This window comes from Acipenser ruthenus, chromosome 30, assembly GCF_902713425.1.
Source record: "Acipenser ruthenus chromosome 30, fAciRut3.2 maternal haplotype, whole genome shotgun sequence".
Taxonomy (NCBI): domain Eukaryota; kingdom Metazoa; phylum Chordata; class Actinopteri; order Acipenseriformes; family Acipenseridae; genus Acipenser; species Acipenser ruthenus.
Genome location: NC_081218.1, coordinates 7,056,554 through 7,074,115, shown reverse-complemented (window position 1 = coordinate 7,074,115; position 17,562 = coordinate 7,056,554). Strand labels below are relative to the sequence as shown.

The 17,562-nt window shown below is 45.6% G+C and overlaps 1 protein-coding gene across 1 annotated transcript; it reads left to right on the top strand.

Annotated features, from left to right (window-relative positions):
• Nucleotides 1–9,667: 9,667 nt before the first annotated feature.
• Nucleotides 9,668–11,767, top strand: LOC131702724 (general transcription and DNA repair factor IIH helicase subunit XPD-like). Its single transcript, XM_059004541.1, has 5 exons — nucleotides 9,668–9,792; nucleotides 10,598–10,670; nucleotides 10,832–10,902; nucleotides 11,354–11,497; nucleotides 11,621–11,767. The coding sequence occupies exons 1-5, from the start codon at nucleotides 9,769–9,771 to the stop codon at nucleotides 11,765–11,767; spliced, it is 459 nt and encodes a 152-aa protein (XP_058860524.1). The 5' UTR covers nucleotides 9,668–9,768.
• The last annotated feature ends 5,795 nt before the right edge of the window (nucleotides 11,768–17,562 follow it).

Below are 17,562 nucleotides of genomic sequence, written 5' to 3'. Positions count from 1 at the left end.
GGGAGCAGGGGAGGGAGGGTGGGTTTGGGGAGCAGGGGAAGAAGGGTGGGTGGGTGGGTTTGGGGAGCAGGGGAGGGAGGGAGGGTGGGTTTGGGGAGCAGGGGAGGGAGGGTTTGTTTGGGGAGCAGGGGAGGGAGGGTTTGTTTGGGGAGCAGGGGAGGGAGGGTGGATTTGGGGAGTAGGGGAAGAAGGGTGGGTGGGTTGGTTTGGGGAGCAGGGGACGGAGGGTGGGTTTGGGGAGCAGGGGAGGGAGGGTTGGTTTGGGGAGCAGGGTAGGGAGGGTTTGGGGAGCGTTGGGGAGAAGGGGAGGGAAGGTGGGTTTGGGGAGCAGGGGAGGGAGGGTGGGTGGGTTTGGGGAGCAGGGTAGGGAGGGTTTGTGCATGCATTTCCTTGAATCCCTACTGCATTCAGTTTGAGAATTAATCTTTTATGCGGGACTTTGTCAAAAGCTTTCTGGAAATCTAAATAAACCATGTTGTATGCTTTGCAATTATCCATTTTCAATGTTGCATCCTCAAAAAAATCAAGCAGGTTAGTTAGACACGGTCTCCCTTTCCTAAAACCATGCTGACTGTCTCCCAGGATACTGTTACCATATAGGTAATTTTCCATTTTGGATCTTATTATAGTTTCCATAAGTTTACATATAATGTAGGTCAGGCTTATTGGTCTGTAGTTACCTGGTTCGGTTGTGTCTCCCTTTTTGTGGATCGGTATTACGTTTGCAATTCTCTAGTCTGTCGGTACAACCCCTGTGTCAAGAGACTGTTGCATGATCTTGGTTAGCGGTTTGTAAATAACTTATTTCATTTCTTTGAGTACTACCCAGGGGATTTGTTTTAAGAGCTCCTAGTCCCTTTAACACTTCTGCCTCTGTTATGCTAAAGTTATTTAAAACTGGATAGGAACAGGTCGACATGTGGGGCATGTTGTCCGTATCCTCCTTTGTAAAAACTTGTGAAAAGTAATCATTTAATATGTTTGCTATTTTTTTCTCTTCATCTGTGATTTTGCCATTTGTATCTCAGAGACATTTTACTTCCTCCTTGAATGTTCTTTTGCTGTTGTAATATTGGAAAAACATTTTGGAATTGGTTTTAGCCCCCTTAGCAGTATTGATTTCTACCTCTCTCTGAAAGCCTGAAACTCTTTCTGTGTACTTTGTTCTTGGTCCCTTTTAAACGCACTGTAAAGTGCCTTTTTTCTTTGGATATTTTTTTTTAACTGATCTATTAAACTATTTTGTTTTAGATTTTTTATTTGTCTACTTTTAGGATGTAATTGTTTTGCGCCTCTAGTACTACATTTTTTAAAAATAGCCATGCTTTTTCTGTGGATGTTTTCTCTATTTTGCTCCAGTCTACTTCTCTTAGTCTGCTTCATTCCCCATTCCCTCATAGTTTGCCTTTTTAAAATTGTAAACCTTAGCTTTAGTCGTTACTTTTGTGGTTTTAAAAATCACTTCAAATGAGACCATGTTGTGATCTGAGTTTGCCAATGGTTATCTGACCTCTGTTGTAGTTATTCTGTCTTCGTCATTTGAAAAGACTAAATCAAGGGATGCCTCATTTATCATTTCTACCATTTCAATTTCGCCTGTCTTGCTCCCCATCTGATTGACAGATGGGTAGAGATGGATACAGTGATGTGTGGATAGAGCTGTATGGATTGATTGCTGGATGTTTAGAGATGGATGGATGGTTAATTATGGGTCAGTAGAGATGGATACAATGATGTCTGGATAGAAATGGGTAGAGGTGCATAGAGATGGATACAGTGATATCTAGATTGAGAGATGGATACAGTGTTGTCTGGATTGAGAGATGGGTAGAGATGGATAGTTTTGTCTGGATTGAGATGAGTAGAGGTGGATAGAGCTGTATGGATTGATTGCTGGATGGTTAGATATGAATGGATGGATGGATGGAGAGATGGCTGGCTAATGATGGGTCAGTAGAGATGGATACAGTGATGATTTGATTCCTGTTTCCTCTGATTTCAGGAGGATCAGCTGGGTCTGTCTCTGCTCACTCTGGACCAGCTTTAGTCTGAGGAGATGCTGCAGAAGATCGCCCAGATCGCACACCAAATATAACAACACAGTGTCTACACAATACAATCACACAACACAATATAACCTGACAGTGCTGCAGTGTGAGGAGATCATGCAGATCACACAACACAATACACAGAAACTGCTCAGCACACAGTCACTCAGACACTCACGCACACTGCTAGGAATGAAGAGCCCAATGCAGAGTGCATTGCCATTCATCTCATCACAGTGACTGCAGGCACCCTGAGCTCTCTTCAGGGTTTGGGATTCTTTTTGTTTGTATTTAATGTGTTTATATTTGATGCTAAAGTGCAACAATAAAATAAGCTTTTTCATACTCCAGTCTTACTTTATCTGAATCAGTTCTGAGTTCATTTTGAACATGATACAGAGGGTCTGTAATTCGGAGTTCATTTTTATGTGACTGTTTAAATATGATGGGGTCTGTTATTATTAAACTCTCACTGACCTGAAGGAAAGAAGCTCCTGGTCTGCTCTCTGAAATCAGAACCAGATCTCAATTAGAACCAGAGTGAGTCACACAATCAGAACCAGAATCAGAACCACTCGATCAAAATCTCAATATAAAATCAGTCTATTGAAACCACACTCATTCTGCTGCAGCCGGTAACTCTTATAGACTCAATCCTAACACTGTGCAGCCAGGCTGGGTCTGCTAGTGATGAAGATTCTGTCCTGCCTTAGTGCAGCACATACCCCCAGTCACCTCTGCACCCCTCGATCAGAGACTGAATAGAAACCAGGACGGGGCAGGGGCTCGGACCACTATCACAGCATAGCTGTCTTTGCTACTGAGACACCTGCTAGATGTGCGGCCACTACCATGCTTCTTTAGAAGGCTGTTAGATCAGGGGCGTCCAGTCTCACGGTCCTGGAGGCCATTCCACTGCAGGTTTAACAGGATCAATTATATAATTTACTACTTCTGGGTCTAGATGGAGGCTTTATTGGTTCAATTAAAGCTGTTCAGAGAAACACAGCAATGTTAAAGGGCTTTGACATGGGTCTGAGTTGCTAACAAGAAATGAAACCGCTGACAAAAAATACTTTTAAATATCTGAGGGATTGTCACAAAGATGGCCGGAGTGGGTGGCGTCAGACCAGAAGCAGGAAGTAAACAGACAGAGACTTGGGGTTTTGGTGAGGCTGAGCGCGTGATCGCGCTCAGCATTTAATAAACAGAACAGAAAAGGTTTGAAACACAAAAACACTGGACACGGCACTTGCGCCAAAATAAATAGACAAACAAAACGTACTAAACACTTAACAAACGGTGCACGGAGAGACAAACAAACACGGTGAGTACAAACACTTCTAGATTATTATTTTACTTCACTTTTACGTTCTCCACTCTCGAACACCCAACCCCGACTGAGTGCTACGTGTCTCTATATATACTGTTGTGCTGGGATTCAATTACTAATTAATTATTCACTTGAATCCCAGCACGTGAATTAATTCTGTGCAATCCTTCAAGAAGCTGCTTGATGAGATTCTGGGATCAATAAGCTACTAACAACCAAACGAGCAAGATGGGCTGACTGGCCTCCTCTCGTTTGTAAACTTTCTTATGTTCTTATGTTCTTAAGATCCTTATATCCTGTCTGCTTGGTGATGTTAAAAATGTCTGTGGACGAGGTTAAACAAAAGATAACACAGGGTTTATATCATGCAGTGCAGGGGTCTCAAACTCAATTTACATGAGGGCCAATTTCAATCCTTTCATGAAGTATTAAACTGAACAGTTGAACAGTGGCAGCTCCTTGGTTTTCCTTGGATTTATTCACACCTTCAGAGGTGTGTTGCATTGAAGATCAATGAGCTCCATGTGGAAAAAACTTGGTGCTGTTTCCACATCAACTGAAATTGGATCAGCAAACAACTGGAAGCTTGCTCTTTGCTTTCTGAAACCTGCAAACCGCTGATCAAATTATTCCAAAAGAATTTTGGCACGAAAGGAATAGACAGATATTTTATAGTAAAGTAAGTAGAGATAGTTAATGTTACAATGTTAAAATATATCCAGACTACTAGAGAAAGCTACAAACGCTGTATAGCCTATTGTGTAAACTCAGTCTGTGGACAATGGTAGAGATACCTGTGTGTGAATGTGAGAACGTGAGAGAGTCAGTTGACGCAAACACTTGCGGATTCAGGTCGGGTTGCAGGTCTTATGAAAGCGGGTCGGGTCGCGGGTAAGAAGGCGCTGCTGCAGCAGGTTGCGGGTTCGGGTCGGGTCCTATAGTAGCAGGTGCGGGTAGGAAGCGGGTTGTAAAAATCGGACCCACGCAGGACTCTACAGTGAGGGATGGTTAGTATACAGTATTCTCTGTGTAAAGGATGGTTAGTTTCTGAGGGTGAGTCTCTGTGAGGGTGTCTCTGTGAGGGTTGGTCTCTGTATCAGTGCAGTGATGTTTATTCACTGATGGTTATTCTCTGTGTATTTGGCTCCTGCAGGGGATCTTGGAGAACATCCAGAGAAACAAGCTGATCTTCATCGAGACCCAGGATGCTGCCGAGACCAGCATGGCACTGGAGAAATACCAGGAGGTCAGAGAGAGGAGGGGAGGGTGGGTCTGTTTGGGGAGCAGGGCAGGGTGGGTCTGTTTGGTGAGTAGGGGAGGGTGGGTCTGAATGGGGAGTAGGGGAGGGTGGGTCTGTTTGGTGAGTAGGGGAGGGTGGGTCTGTATGGGGAGTAGGGGAGGGTGAGTCTGTTTGGGGAGCAGGGGAGGGAGGGTTTGTTTGGGGAGCAGGGGAGAGAGGGTGTGTTTGTTTGGGGAGCAGTGGAAGGAGGGTGAGTTTGGGGAGCAGGGGTGGGACAGTGGGTGGGTTGGTTTGAGGAGCAGGGGTGGGAGGGTTTGTTTGGGGAGCAGGTGAGGGACGGTGGGTGGGTTGGTTTGGGGAGCAGGGTGGGTCTGTTTGGTGAGTAGGGGAGGGTGGGTCTGTATGGGGAGTAGGGGAGGGTGAGTCTGTTTGGGGAGCAGGGGAGGGAGGGTTTGTTTGGGGAGCAGGGGAGAGAGGGTGTGTTTGTTTGGGGAGCAGGGGAAGGAGGGTGGGTTTGGGGAGCAGGGGAGGGAGGGTTTGTTTGGGGAGCAGGGGAGGGAGGGTGGGTTTGGGGAGCAGGGGAAGAAGGGTGGGTGGGTGGGTTTGGGGAGCAGGGGAGGGAGGGAGGGTGGGTTTGGGGAGCAGGGGAGGGAGGGTTTGTTTGGGGAGCAGGGGAGGGAGGGTTTGTTTGGGGAGCAGGGGAGGGAGGGTGGATTTGGGGAGTAGGGGAAGAAGGGTGGGTGGGTTGGTTTGGGGAGCAGGGGACGGAGGGTGGGTTTGGGGAGCAGGGGAGGGAGGGTTGGTTTGGGGAGCAGGGTAGGGAGGGTTTGGGGAGCGTTGGGGAGAAGGGGAGGGAAGGTGGGTTTGGGGAGCAGGGGAGGGAGGGTGGGTGGGTTTGGGGAGCAGGGTAGGGAGGGTTTGTGCATGCATTTCCTTGAATCCCTACTGCATTCAGTTTGAGAATTAATCTTTTATGCGGGACTTTGTCAAAAGCTTTCTGGAAATCTAAATAAACCATGTTGTATGCTTTGCAATTATCCATTTTCAATGTTGCATCCTCAAAAAAATCAAGCAGGTTAGTTAGACACGGTCTCCCTTTCCTAAAACCATGCTGACTGTCTCCCAGGATACTGTTACCATATAGGTAATTTTCCATTTTGGATCTTATTATAGTTTCCATAAGTTTACATATAATGTAGGTCAGGCTTATTGGTCTGTAGTTACCTGGTTCGGTTGTGTCTCCCTTTTTGTGGATCGGTATTACGTTTGCAATTCTCTAGTCTGTCGGTACAACCCCTGTGTCAAGAGACTGTTGCATGATCTTGGTTAGCGGTTTGTAAATAACTTATTTCATTTCTTTGAGTACTACCCAGGGGATTTGTTTTAAGAGCTCCTAGTCCCTTTAACACTTCTGCCTCTGTTATGCTAAAGTTATTTAAAACTGGATAGGAACAGGTCGACATGTGGGGCATGTTGTCCGTATCCTCCTTTGTAAAAACTTGTGAAAAGTAATCATTTATTATGTTTGCTATTTTTTTCTCTTCATCTGTGATTTTGCCATTTGTATCTCAGAGACATTTTACTTCCTCCTTGAATGTTCTTTTGCTGTTGTAATATTGGAAAAACATTTTGGAATTGGTTTTAGCCCCCTTAGCAGTATTGATTTCTACCTCTCTCTGAAAGCCTGAAACTCTTTCTGTGTACTTTGTTCTTGGTCCCTTTTAAACGCACTGTAAAGTGCCTTTTTTCTTTGGATATTTTTTTTTAACTGATCTATTAAACTATTTTGTTTTAGATTTTTTATTTGTCTACTTTTGGGATGTAATTGTTTTGCGCCTCTAGTACTACATTTTTTAAAAATAGCCATGCTTTTTCTGTGGATGTTTTCTCTATTTTGCTCCAGTCTACTTCTCTTAGTCTGCTTCATTCCCCATTCCCTCATAGTTTGCCTTTTTAAAATTGTAAACCTTAGCTTTAGTCGTTACTTTTGTGGTTTTAAAAATCACTTCAAATGAGACCATGTTGTGATCTGAGTTTGCCAATGGTTATCTGACCTCTGTTGTAGTTATTCTGTCTTCGTCATTTGAAAAGACTAAATCAAGGGATGCCTCATTTATCATTTCTACCATTTCAATTTCGCCTGTCTTGCTCCCCATCTGATTGACAGATGGGTAGAGATGGATACAGTGATGTGTGGATAGAGCTGTATGGATTGATTGCTGGATGTTTAGAGATGGATGGATGGTTAATTATGGGTCAGTAGAGATGGATACAATGATGTCTGGATAGAAATGGGTAGAGGTGCATAGAGATGGATACAGTGATATCTAGATTGAGAGATGGATACAGTGTTGTCTGGATTGAGAGATGGGTAGAGATGGATAGTTTTGTCTGGATTGAGATGAGTAGAGGTGGATAGAGCTGTATGGATTGATTGCTGGATGGTTAGATATGAATGGATGGATGGATGGAGAGATGGCTGGCTAATGATGGGTCAGTAGAGATGGATACAGTGATGATTTGATTCCTGTTTCCTCTGATTTCAGGAGGATCAGCTGGGTCTGTCTCTGCTCACTCTGGACCAGCTTTAGTCTGAGGAGATGCTGCAGAAGATCGCCCAGATCGCACACCAGATATAACAACACAGTGTCTACACAATACAATCACACAACACAATATAACCTGACAGTGCTGCAGTGTGAGGAGATCATGCAGATCACACAACACAATACACAGAAACTGCTCAGCACACAGTCACTCAGACACTCACGCACACTGCTAGGAATGAAGAGCCCAATGCAGAGTGCATTGCCATTCATCTCATCACAGTGACTGCAGGCACCCTGAGCTCTCTTCAGGGTTTGGGATTCTTTTTGTTTGTATTTAATGTGTTTATATTTGATGCTAAAGTGCAATAATAAAATAAGCTTTTTCATACTCCAGTCTTACTTTATCTGAATCAGTTCTGAGTTCATTTTGAACATGATACAGAGGGTCTGTAATTCGGAGTTCATTTTTATGTGACTGTTTAAATATGATGGGGTCTGTTATTATTAAACTCTCACTGACCTGAAGGAAAGAAGCTCCTGGTCTGCTCTCTGAAATCAGAACCAGATCTCAATTAGAACCAGAGTGAGTCACACAATCAGAACCAGAATCAGAACCACTCGATCAAAATCTCAATATAAAATCAGTCTATTGAAACCACACTCATTCTGCTGCAGCCGGTAACTCTTATAGACTCAATCCTAACACTGTGCAGCCAGGCTGGGTCTGCTAGTGATGAAGATTCTGTCCTGCCTTAGTGCAGCACATACCCCCAGTCACCTCTGCACCCCTCGATCAGAGACTGAATAGAAACCAGGACGGGGCAGGGGCTCGGACCACTATCACAGCATAGCTGTCTTTGCTACTGAGACACCTGCTAGATGTGCGGCCACTACCATGCTTCTTTAGAAGGCTGTTAGATCAGGGGCGTCCAGTCTCACGGTCCTGGAGGCCATTCCACTGCAGGTTTAACAGGATCAATTATATAATTTACTACTTCTGGGTCTAGATGGAGGCTTTATTGGTTCAATTAAAGCTGTTCAGAGAAACACAGCAATGTTAAAGGGCTTTGACATGGGTCTGAGTTGCTAACAAGAAATGAAACCGCTGACAAAAAATACTTTTAAATATCTGAGGGATTGTCACAAAGATGGCCGGAGTGGGTGGCGTCAGACCAGAAGCAGGAAGTAAACAGACAGAGACTTGGGGTTTTGGTGAGGCTGAGCGCGTGATCGCGCTCAGCATTTAATAAACAGAACAGAAAAGGTTTGAAACACAAAAACACTGGACACGGCACTTGCGCCAAAATAAATAGACAAACAAAACGTACTAAACACTTAACAAACGGTGCACGGAGAGACAAACAAACACGGTGAGTACAAACACTTCTAGATTATTATTTTACTTCACTTTTACGTTCTCCACTCTCGAACACCCAACCCCGACTGAGTGCTACGTGTCTCTATATATACTGTTGTGCTGGGATTCAATTACTAATTAATTATTCACTTGAATCCCAGCACGTGAATTAATTCTGTGCAATCCTTCAAGAAGCTGCTTGATGAGATTCTGGGATCAATAAGCTACTAACAACCAAACGAGCAAGATGGGCTGACTGGCCTCCTCTCGTTTGTAAACTTTCTTATGTTCTTATGTTCTTAAGATCCTTATATCCTGTCTGCTTGGTGATGTTAAAAATGTCTGTGGACGAGGTTAAACAAAAGATAACACAGGGTTTATATCATGCAGTGCAGGGGTCTCAAACTCAATTTACATGAGGGCCAATTTCAATCCTTTCATGAAGTATTAAACTGAACAGTTGAACAGTGGCAGCTCCTTGGTTTTCCTTGGATTTATTCACACCTTCAGAGGTGTGTTGCATTGAAGATCAATGAGCTCCATGTGGAAAAAACTTGGTGCTGTTTCCACATCAACTGAAATTGGATCAGCAAACAACTGGAAGCTTGCTCTTTGCTTTCTGAAACCTGCAAACCGCTGATCAAATTATTCCAAAAGAATTTTGGCACGAAAGGAATAGACAGATATTTTATAGTAAAGTAAGTAGAGATAGTTAATGTTACAATGTTAAAATATATCCAGACTACTAGAGAAAGCTACAAACGCTGTATAGCCTATTGTGTAAACTCAGTCTGTGGACAATGGTAGAGATACCTGTGTGTGAATGTGAGAACGTGAGAGAGTCAGTTGACGCAAACACTTGCGGATTCAGGTCGGGTTGCAGGTCTTATGAAAGCGGGTCGGGTCGCGGGTAAGAAGGCGCTGCTGCAGCAGGTTGCGGGTTCGGGTCGGGTCCTATAGTAGCAGGTGCAGGTAGGAAGCGGGTCGTAAAAATCGGACCCACGCAGGACTCTACAGTGAGGGATGGTTAGTATACAGTATTCTCTGTGTAAAGGATGGTTAGTTTCTGAGGGTGAGTCTCTGTGAGGGTGTCTCTGTGAGGGTTGGTCTCTGTATCAGTGCAGTGATGTTTATTCACTGATGGTTATTCTCTGTGTATTTGGCTCCTGCAGGGGATCTTGGAGAACATCCAGAGAAACAAGCTGATCTTCATCGAGACCCAGGATGCTGCCGAGACCAGCATGGCACTGGAGAAATACCAGGAGGTCAGAGAGAGGAGGGGAGGGTGGGTCTGTTTGGGGAGCAGGGCAGGGTGGGTCTGTTTGGTGAGTAGGGGAGGGTGGGTCTGAATGGGGAGTAGGGGAGGGTGGGTCTGTTTGGGGAGCAGGGGAGGGAGGGTTTGTTTGGGGAGCAGGGGAGAGAGGGTGTGTTTGTTTGGGGAGCAGGGGAGGGAGGGTTTGTTTGGGGAGCAGGGGAGGGAGGGTTTGTTTGGGGAGCAGGGGAGGGAGGGTGGATTTGGGGAGTAGGGGAAGAAGGGTGGGTGGGTTGGTTTGGGGAGCAGGGGACGGAGGGTGGGTTTGGGGAGCAGGGGAGGGAGGGTTGGTTTGGGGAGCAGGGTAGGGAGGGTTTGGGGAGCGTTGGGGAGAAGGGGAGGGAAGGTGGGTTTGGGGAGCAGGGGAGGGAGGGTGGGTGGGTTTGGGGAGCAGGGTAGGGAGGGTTTGGGGAGCGTTGGGGAGAAGGGGAGGGAAGGTGGGTTTGGGGAGCAGGGGAGGGAGGGTGGGTGGGTGGGTTTGGGGAGCAGGGTAGGGAGGGTTTGGGGAGCGTTGGGGAGAAGGGGAGGGAAGGTGGGTTTGGGGAGCAGGGGAGGGAGGGTGGGTGGGTTTGGGGAGCAGGGTAGGGAGGGTTTGGGGAGCGTTGGGGAGAATGGGAGATAGGGTGGGTTTGGGGAGCAGGGGAGGGAGGGTGGGTTTGGGGAGCTGGGGAGGGAGGGTTTGGGGAGCGTTGGGGAGAAGGGGAGGGGCACAGTGGAGGAGCAGTGATTGTTTCCCTGAGAGCTGCTTCTCGTTCCAGGCCTGTGAAAATGGTCGGGGTGCAATCCTGCTGTCTGTGGCCAGAGGCAAGGTGTCAGAGGGGATCGATTTTGGTGTGTTGGGGAGCAGTGTTCTGATTTGATGTTTTTGTAAATTGGGGAGCAGAGGGGTATGGGGATTCATAACGATGTATAGTGACCTCATTAAAGCAGTAGCACATTTCTCATTAAACGCAGTCTGGATTGTTTTCACTGATCCTCTCTCCCACTCTCAGTTCATCACTTCGGCCGGGCGGTCATCATGTTCGGAGTCCCCTATGTGTACACACAGAGCCGCCTGCTCAAGGTCAGTGCACTCCTCCCTCTCTGTACTTGCTCATTCCCTAGTTATTCTGTTACTGTTTCCCCCTCTCACCTCTCTTGCACTGTCTCAGCCTTTCTGTGTGTGTGTGTGTGTCTCTCTTTCTCTCTCTCACTTCCACCCTATCCCTCAGTTGTCCCCTCCCCTCCCCCCGCTCTCTCAGGCTCATCTGGGGTACCTCCTCTCTTTCTCACACCCTCCCCCGACCTCTCTCTCTCACACACCCTCTCTCTTCTCTCACCCCCTGTCACACTTCCTCCATCTCAAGGCTTGTCTGGGGTACCTGAGTCTCCTCTGTCTTTCTCACCCCCCCCTCCCTCTCTCTCTCTCACACCCCCTCCATCCCTCTCTCTCTCTCACACACACACCCCCTCCCTCTCTCTCTCACACACCCTCTCTCTTCTCACACCCCCTGTCACACTTCCTCCCTCTCAAGGCTCGTCTGGAGTACCTGCAGGATCAGTTCCAGATCAGAGAGAACGACTTTCTGACCTTCGATGCCATGAGACACGCAGCCCAGTGTGTGGGGAGAGTGATCCGGGGCAAGACTGACTACGGGCTCATGATCTTCGCAGACAAGGTGAGAGGGGGTAGGGCTGCCTCGCTCACACTGCAGCGTGGGTAAACTGACAAACTCTCAACATGCTTTTAAAAACTCACCTCCTCTCACCACTCCTTTGATCATTCCCCCCCCCCCCGCCAGCGTTACGCTCGTGCTGACAAGAGAGGGAAGCTTCCTCGCTGGATCCAGGAGCACATCACTGACAGCAGCCTGAACCTGACCATCGACGAGACTGTGCAGCTCTCCAAGCACTTCCTGACCCCCCCCCCCCCCCTCACACATCAATGAGTCTATGCAGCTCTCCAAGCACTTCCTGAGAGATGGCTCAGCCCTTCTGCCAGGTGGGAGATGGATAGAGATGGATACAGTGATGTCTGGATTGAGAGATGGTTAGAGGTGCATAGAGATGGATACAGTTCCAGACTCCCACAATTCTCTATGTAAAAAAGTGCCTCCTATTTTCTTTTTTTTTTCAGGTCAGAAAAGTCCCTTAGGTCGACATTGTCGGTGCCTTTTAGAATTTTGAAAGCTTGAATCAGATCGCCGAGTAGTCTTCTTTGTTCAAGACTGAATAGGTTCAGTTAATTTAGCCTGTCTGCATACGACATGGCTTTTAAACCCAGAATAATTTTGGTCGCTCTTCTTTGCACTCTTTCTAGAGCAGCAATATCCTTTATGTAGCGAGGTGACCAGAACTGAACACAGTATTCTAGATTGAGGTCTTACTTCCCTCTATATATCCGAGCATTTTGTTGGGTTTTTCTATAGCTTCCTCTAGATGAAATCATTTCTGAGTCAACATAAACTCCTAGGTCTTTTTCATAGATTCCTTCTTCAATCTCAGTATCTCCCATATGATATTTATAATGCACATTTTTATTGCCTGCGTGCAGTACTTTACACTTTTCTCTATTAAATGTCATTTGCCATGTGTCTGCCCAGTTCTGAATGCTGTCTAGATCATTTTGGATGACCTTTGCTGCTGCAACAGTGTTTGCCACTCCTCCTTTTTTTGTGTCATCTGCAAATTTAACAAGTTTGCTTACTATACCAGAATCAAAATCATTAATGTAGATTAGGAATAGCAGAGGACCTAATACTGATCCCTGTGGTACACCACTGGTTACCTCGCTCCATTTTCCTCTAATTAGTACTAATTCCTAGTACTAATTAGTACTAATTCCTCTAATTAGTACTTTCTGTTTTCTACATGTTAACCACTCCCTAATCCATGTGCATGCATTTCCTTGAATCCCTACTGCATTCAGTTTGAGAATTAATCTTTTATGCGGGACTTTGTCAAAAGCTTTCTGGAAATCTAAATAAACCATGTTGTATGCTTTGCAATTATCCATTTTCAATGTTGCATCCTCAAAAAAATCAAGCAGGTTAGTTAGACACGGTCTCCCTTTCCTAAAACCATGCTGACTGTCTCCCAGGATACTGTTACCATATAGGTAATTTTCCATTTTGGATCTTATTATAGTTTCCATAAGTTTACATATAATGTAGGTCAGGCTTATTGGTCTGTAGTTACCTGGTTCGGTTGTGTCTCCCTTTTTGTGGATCGGTATTACGTTTGCAATTCTCTAGTCTGTCGGTACAACCCCTGTGTCAAGAGACTGTTGCATGATCTTGGTTAGCGGTTTGTAAATAACTTATTTCATTTCTTTGAGTACTACCCAGGGGATTTGTTTTAAGAGCTCCTAGTCCCTTTAACACTTCTGCCTCTGTTATGCTAAAGTTATTTAAAACTGGATAGGAACAGGTCGACATGTGGGGCATGTTGTCCGTATCCTCCTTTGTAAAAACTTGTGAAAAGTAATCATTTAATATGTTTGCTATTTTTTTCTCTTCATCTGTGATTTTGCCATTTGTATCTCAGAGACATTTTACTTCCTCCTTGAATGTTCTTTTGCTGTTGTAATATTGGAAAAACATTTTGGAATTGGTTTTAGCCCCCTTAGCAGTATTGATTTCTACCTCTCTCTGAAAGCCTGAAACTCTTTCTGTGTACTTTGTTCTTGGTCCCTTTTAAACGCACTGTAAAGTGCCTTTTTTCTTTGGATATTTTTTTTTTAACTGATCTATTAAACTATTTTGTTTTAGATTTTTTATTTGTCTACTTTTGGGATGTAATTGTTTTGCGCCTCTAGTACTACATTTTTTAAAAATAGCCATGCTTTTTCTGTGGATGTTTTCTCTATTTTGCTCCAGTCTACTTCTCTTAGTCTGCTTCATTCCCCATTCCCTCATAGTTTGCCTTTTTAAAATTGTAAACCTTAGCTTTAGTCGTTACTTTTGTGGTTTTAAAAATCACTTCAAATGAGACCATGTTGTGATCTGAGTTTGCCAATGGTTATCTGACCTCTGTTGTAGTTATTCTGTCTTCGTCATTTGAAAAGACTAAATCAAGGGATGCCTCATTTATCATTTCTACCATTTCAATTTCGCCTGTCTTGCTCCCCATCTGATTGACAGATGGGTAGAGATGGATACAGTGATGTGTGGATAGAGCTGTATGGATTGATTGCTGGATGTTTAGAGATGGATGGATGGTTAATTATGGGTCAGTAGAGATGGATACAATGATGTCTGGATAGAAATGGGTAGAGGTGCATAGAGATGGATACAGTGATATCTAGATTGAGAGATGGATACAGTGTTGTCTGGATTGAGAGATGGGTAGAGATGGATAGTTTTGTCTGGATTGAGATGAGTAGAGGTGGATAGAGCTGTATGGATTGATTGCTGGATGGTTAGATATGAATGGATGGATGGATGGAGAGATGGCTGGCTAATGATGGGTCAGTAGAGATGGATACAGTGATGATTTGATTCCTGTTTCCTCTGATTTCAGGAGGATCAGCTGGGTCTGTCTCTGCTCACTCTGGACCAGCTTTAGTCTGAGGAGATGCTGAAGAAGATCGCCCAGATCGCACACCAGATATAACAACACAGTGTCTACACAATACAATCACACAACACAATATAACCTGACAGTGCTGCAGTGTGAGGAGATCATGCAGATCACACAACACAATACACAGAAACTGCTCAGCACACAGTCACTCAGACACTCACGCACACTGCTAGGAATGAAGAGCCCAATGCAGAGTGCATTGCCATTCATCTCATCACAGTGACTGCAGGCACCCTGAGCTCTCTTCAGGGTTTGGGATTCTTTTTGTTTGTATTTAATGTGTTTATATTTGATGCTAAAGTGCAACAATAAAATAAGCTTTTTCATACTCCAGTCTTACTTTATCTGAATCAGTTCTGAGTTCATTTTGAACATGATACAGAGGGTCTGTAATTCGGAGTTCATTTTTATGTGACTGTTTAAATATGATGGGGTCTGTTATTATTAAACTCTCACTGACCTGAAGGAAAGAAGCTCCTGGTCTGCTCTCTGAAATCAGAACCAGATCTCAATTAGAACCAGAGTGAGTCACACAATCAGAACCAGAATCAGAACCACTCGATCAAAATCTCAATATAAAATCAGTCTATTGAAACCACACTCATTCTGCTGCAGCCGGTAACTCTTATAGACTCAATCCTAACACTGTGCAGCCAGGCTGGGTCTGCTAGTGATGAAGATTCTGTCCTGCCTTAGTGCAGCACATACCCCCAGTCACCTCTGCACCCCTCGATCAGAGACTGAATAGAAACCAGGACGGGGCAGGGGCTCGGACCACTATCACAGCATAGCTGTCTTTGCTACTGAGACACCTGCTAGATGTGCGGCCACTACCATGCTTCTTTAGAAGGCTGTTAGATCAGGGGCGTCCAGTCTCACGGTCCTGGAGGCCATTCCACTGCAGGTTTAACAGGATCAATTATATAATTTACTACTTCTGGGTCTAGATGGAGGCTTTATTGGTTCAATTAAAGCTGTTCAGAGAAACACAGCAATGTTAAAGGGCTTTGACATGGGTCTGAGTTGCTAACAAGAAATGAAACCGCTGACAAAAAATACTTTTAAATATCTGAGGGATTGTCACAAAGATGGCCGGAGTGGGTGGCGTCAGACCAGAAGCAGGAAGTAAACAGACAGAGACTTGGGGTTTTGGTGAGGCTGAGCGCGTGATCGCGCTCAGCATTTAATAAACAGAACAGAAAAGGTTTGAAACACAAAAACACTGGACACGGCACTTGCGCCAAAATAAATAGACAAACAAAACGTACTAAACACTTAACAAACGGTGCACGGAGAGACAAACAAACACGGTGAGTACAAACACTTCTAGATTATTATTTTACTTCACTTTTACGTTCTCCACTCTCGAACACCCAACCCCGACTGAGTGCTACGTGTCTCTATATATACTGTTGTGCTGGGATTCAATTACTAATTAATTATTCACTTGAATCCCAGCACGTGAATTAATTCTGTGCAATCCTTCAAGAAGCTGCTTGATGAGATTCTGGGATCAATAAGCTACTAACAACCAAACGAGCAAGATGGGCTGACTGGCCTCCTCTCGTTTGTAAACTTTCTTATGTTCTTATGTTCTTAAGATCCTTATATCCTGTCTGCTTGGTGATGTTAAAAATGTCTGTGGACGAGGTTAAACAAAAGATAACACAGGGTTTATATCATGCAGTGCAGGGGTCTCAAACTCAATTTACATGAGGGCCAATTTCAATCCTTTCATGAAGTATTAAACTGAACAGTTGAACAGTGGCAGCTCCTTGGTTTTCCTTGGATTTATTCACACCTTCAGAGGTGTGTTGCATTGAAGATCAATGAGCTCCATGTGGAAAAAACTTGGTGCTGTTTCCACATCAACTGAAATTGGATCAGCAAACAACTGGAAGCTTGCTCTTTGCTTTCTGAAACCTGCAAACCGCTGATCAAATTATTCCAAAAGAATTTTGGCACAAAAGGAATAGACAGATATTTTATAGTAAAGTAAGTAGAGATAGTTAATGTTACAATGTTAAAATATATCCAGACTACTAGAGAAAGCTACAAACGCTGTATAGCCTATTGTGTAAACTCAGTCTGTGGACAATGGTAGAGATACCTGTGTGTGAATGTGAGAACGTGAGAGAGTCAGTTGACGCAAACACTTGCGGATTCAGGTCGGGTTGCAGGTCTTATGAAAGCGGGTCGGGTCGCGGGTAAGAAGGCGCTGCTGCAGCAGGTTGCGGGTTCGGGTCGGGTCCTATAGTAGCAGGTGCAGGTAGGAAGCGGGTCGTAAAAATCGGACCCACGCAGGACTCTACAGTGAGGGATGGTTAGTATACAGTATTCTCTGTGTAAAGGATGGTTAGTTTCTGAGGGTGAGTCTCTGTGAGGGTGTCTCTGTGAGGGTTGGTCTCTGTATCAGTGCAGTGATGTTTATTCACTGATGGTTATTCTCTGTGTATTTGGCTCCTGCAGGGGATCTTGGAGAACATCCAGAGAAACAAGCTGATCTTCATCGAGACCCAGGATGCTGCCGAGACCAGCATGGCACTGGAGAAATACCAGGAGGTCAGAGAGAGGAGGGGAGGGTGGGTCTGTTTGGGGAGCAGGGCAGGGTGGGTCTGTTTGGTGAGTAGGGGAGGGTGGGTCTGAATGGGGAGTAGGGGAGGGTGGGTCTGTTTGGGGAGCAGGGGAGGGAGGGTTTGTTTGGGGAGCAGGGGAGAGAGGGTGTGTTTGTTTGGGGAGCAGGGGAAGGAGGGTGGGTTTGGGGAGCAGGGGAGGGAGGGTTTGTTTGGGGAGCAGGGGAGGGAGGGTGGGTTTGGGGAGCAGGGGAAGAAGGGTGGGTGGGTGGGTTTGGGGAGCAGGGGAGGGAGGGAGGGTGGGTTTGGGGAGCAGGGGAGGGAGGGTTTGTTTGGGGAGCAGGGGAGGGAGGGTGGATTTGGGGAGTAGGGGAAGAAGGGTGGGTGGGTTGGTTTGGGGAGCAGGGGACGGAGGGTGGGTTTGGGGAGCAGGGGAGGGAGGGTTGGTTTGGGGAGCAGGGTAGGGAGGGTTTGGGGAGCGTTGGGGAGAAGGGGAGGGAAGGTGGGTTTGGGGAGCAGGGGAGGGAGGGTGGGTGGGTTTGGGGAGCAGGGTAGGGAGGGTTTGGGGAGCGTTGGGGAGAAGGGGA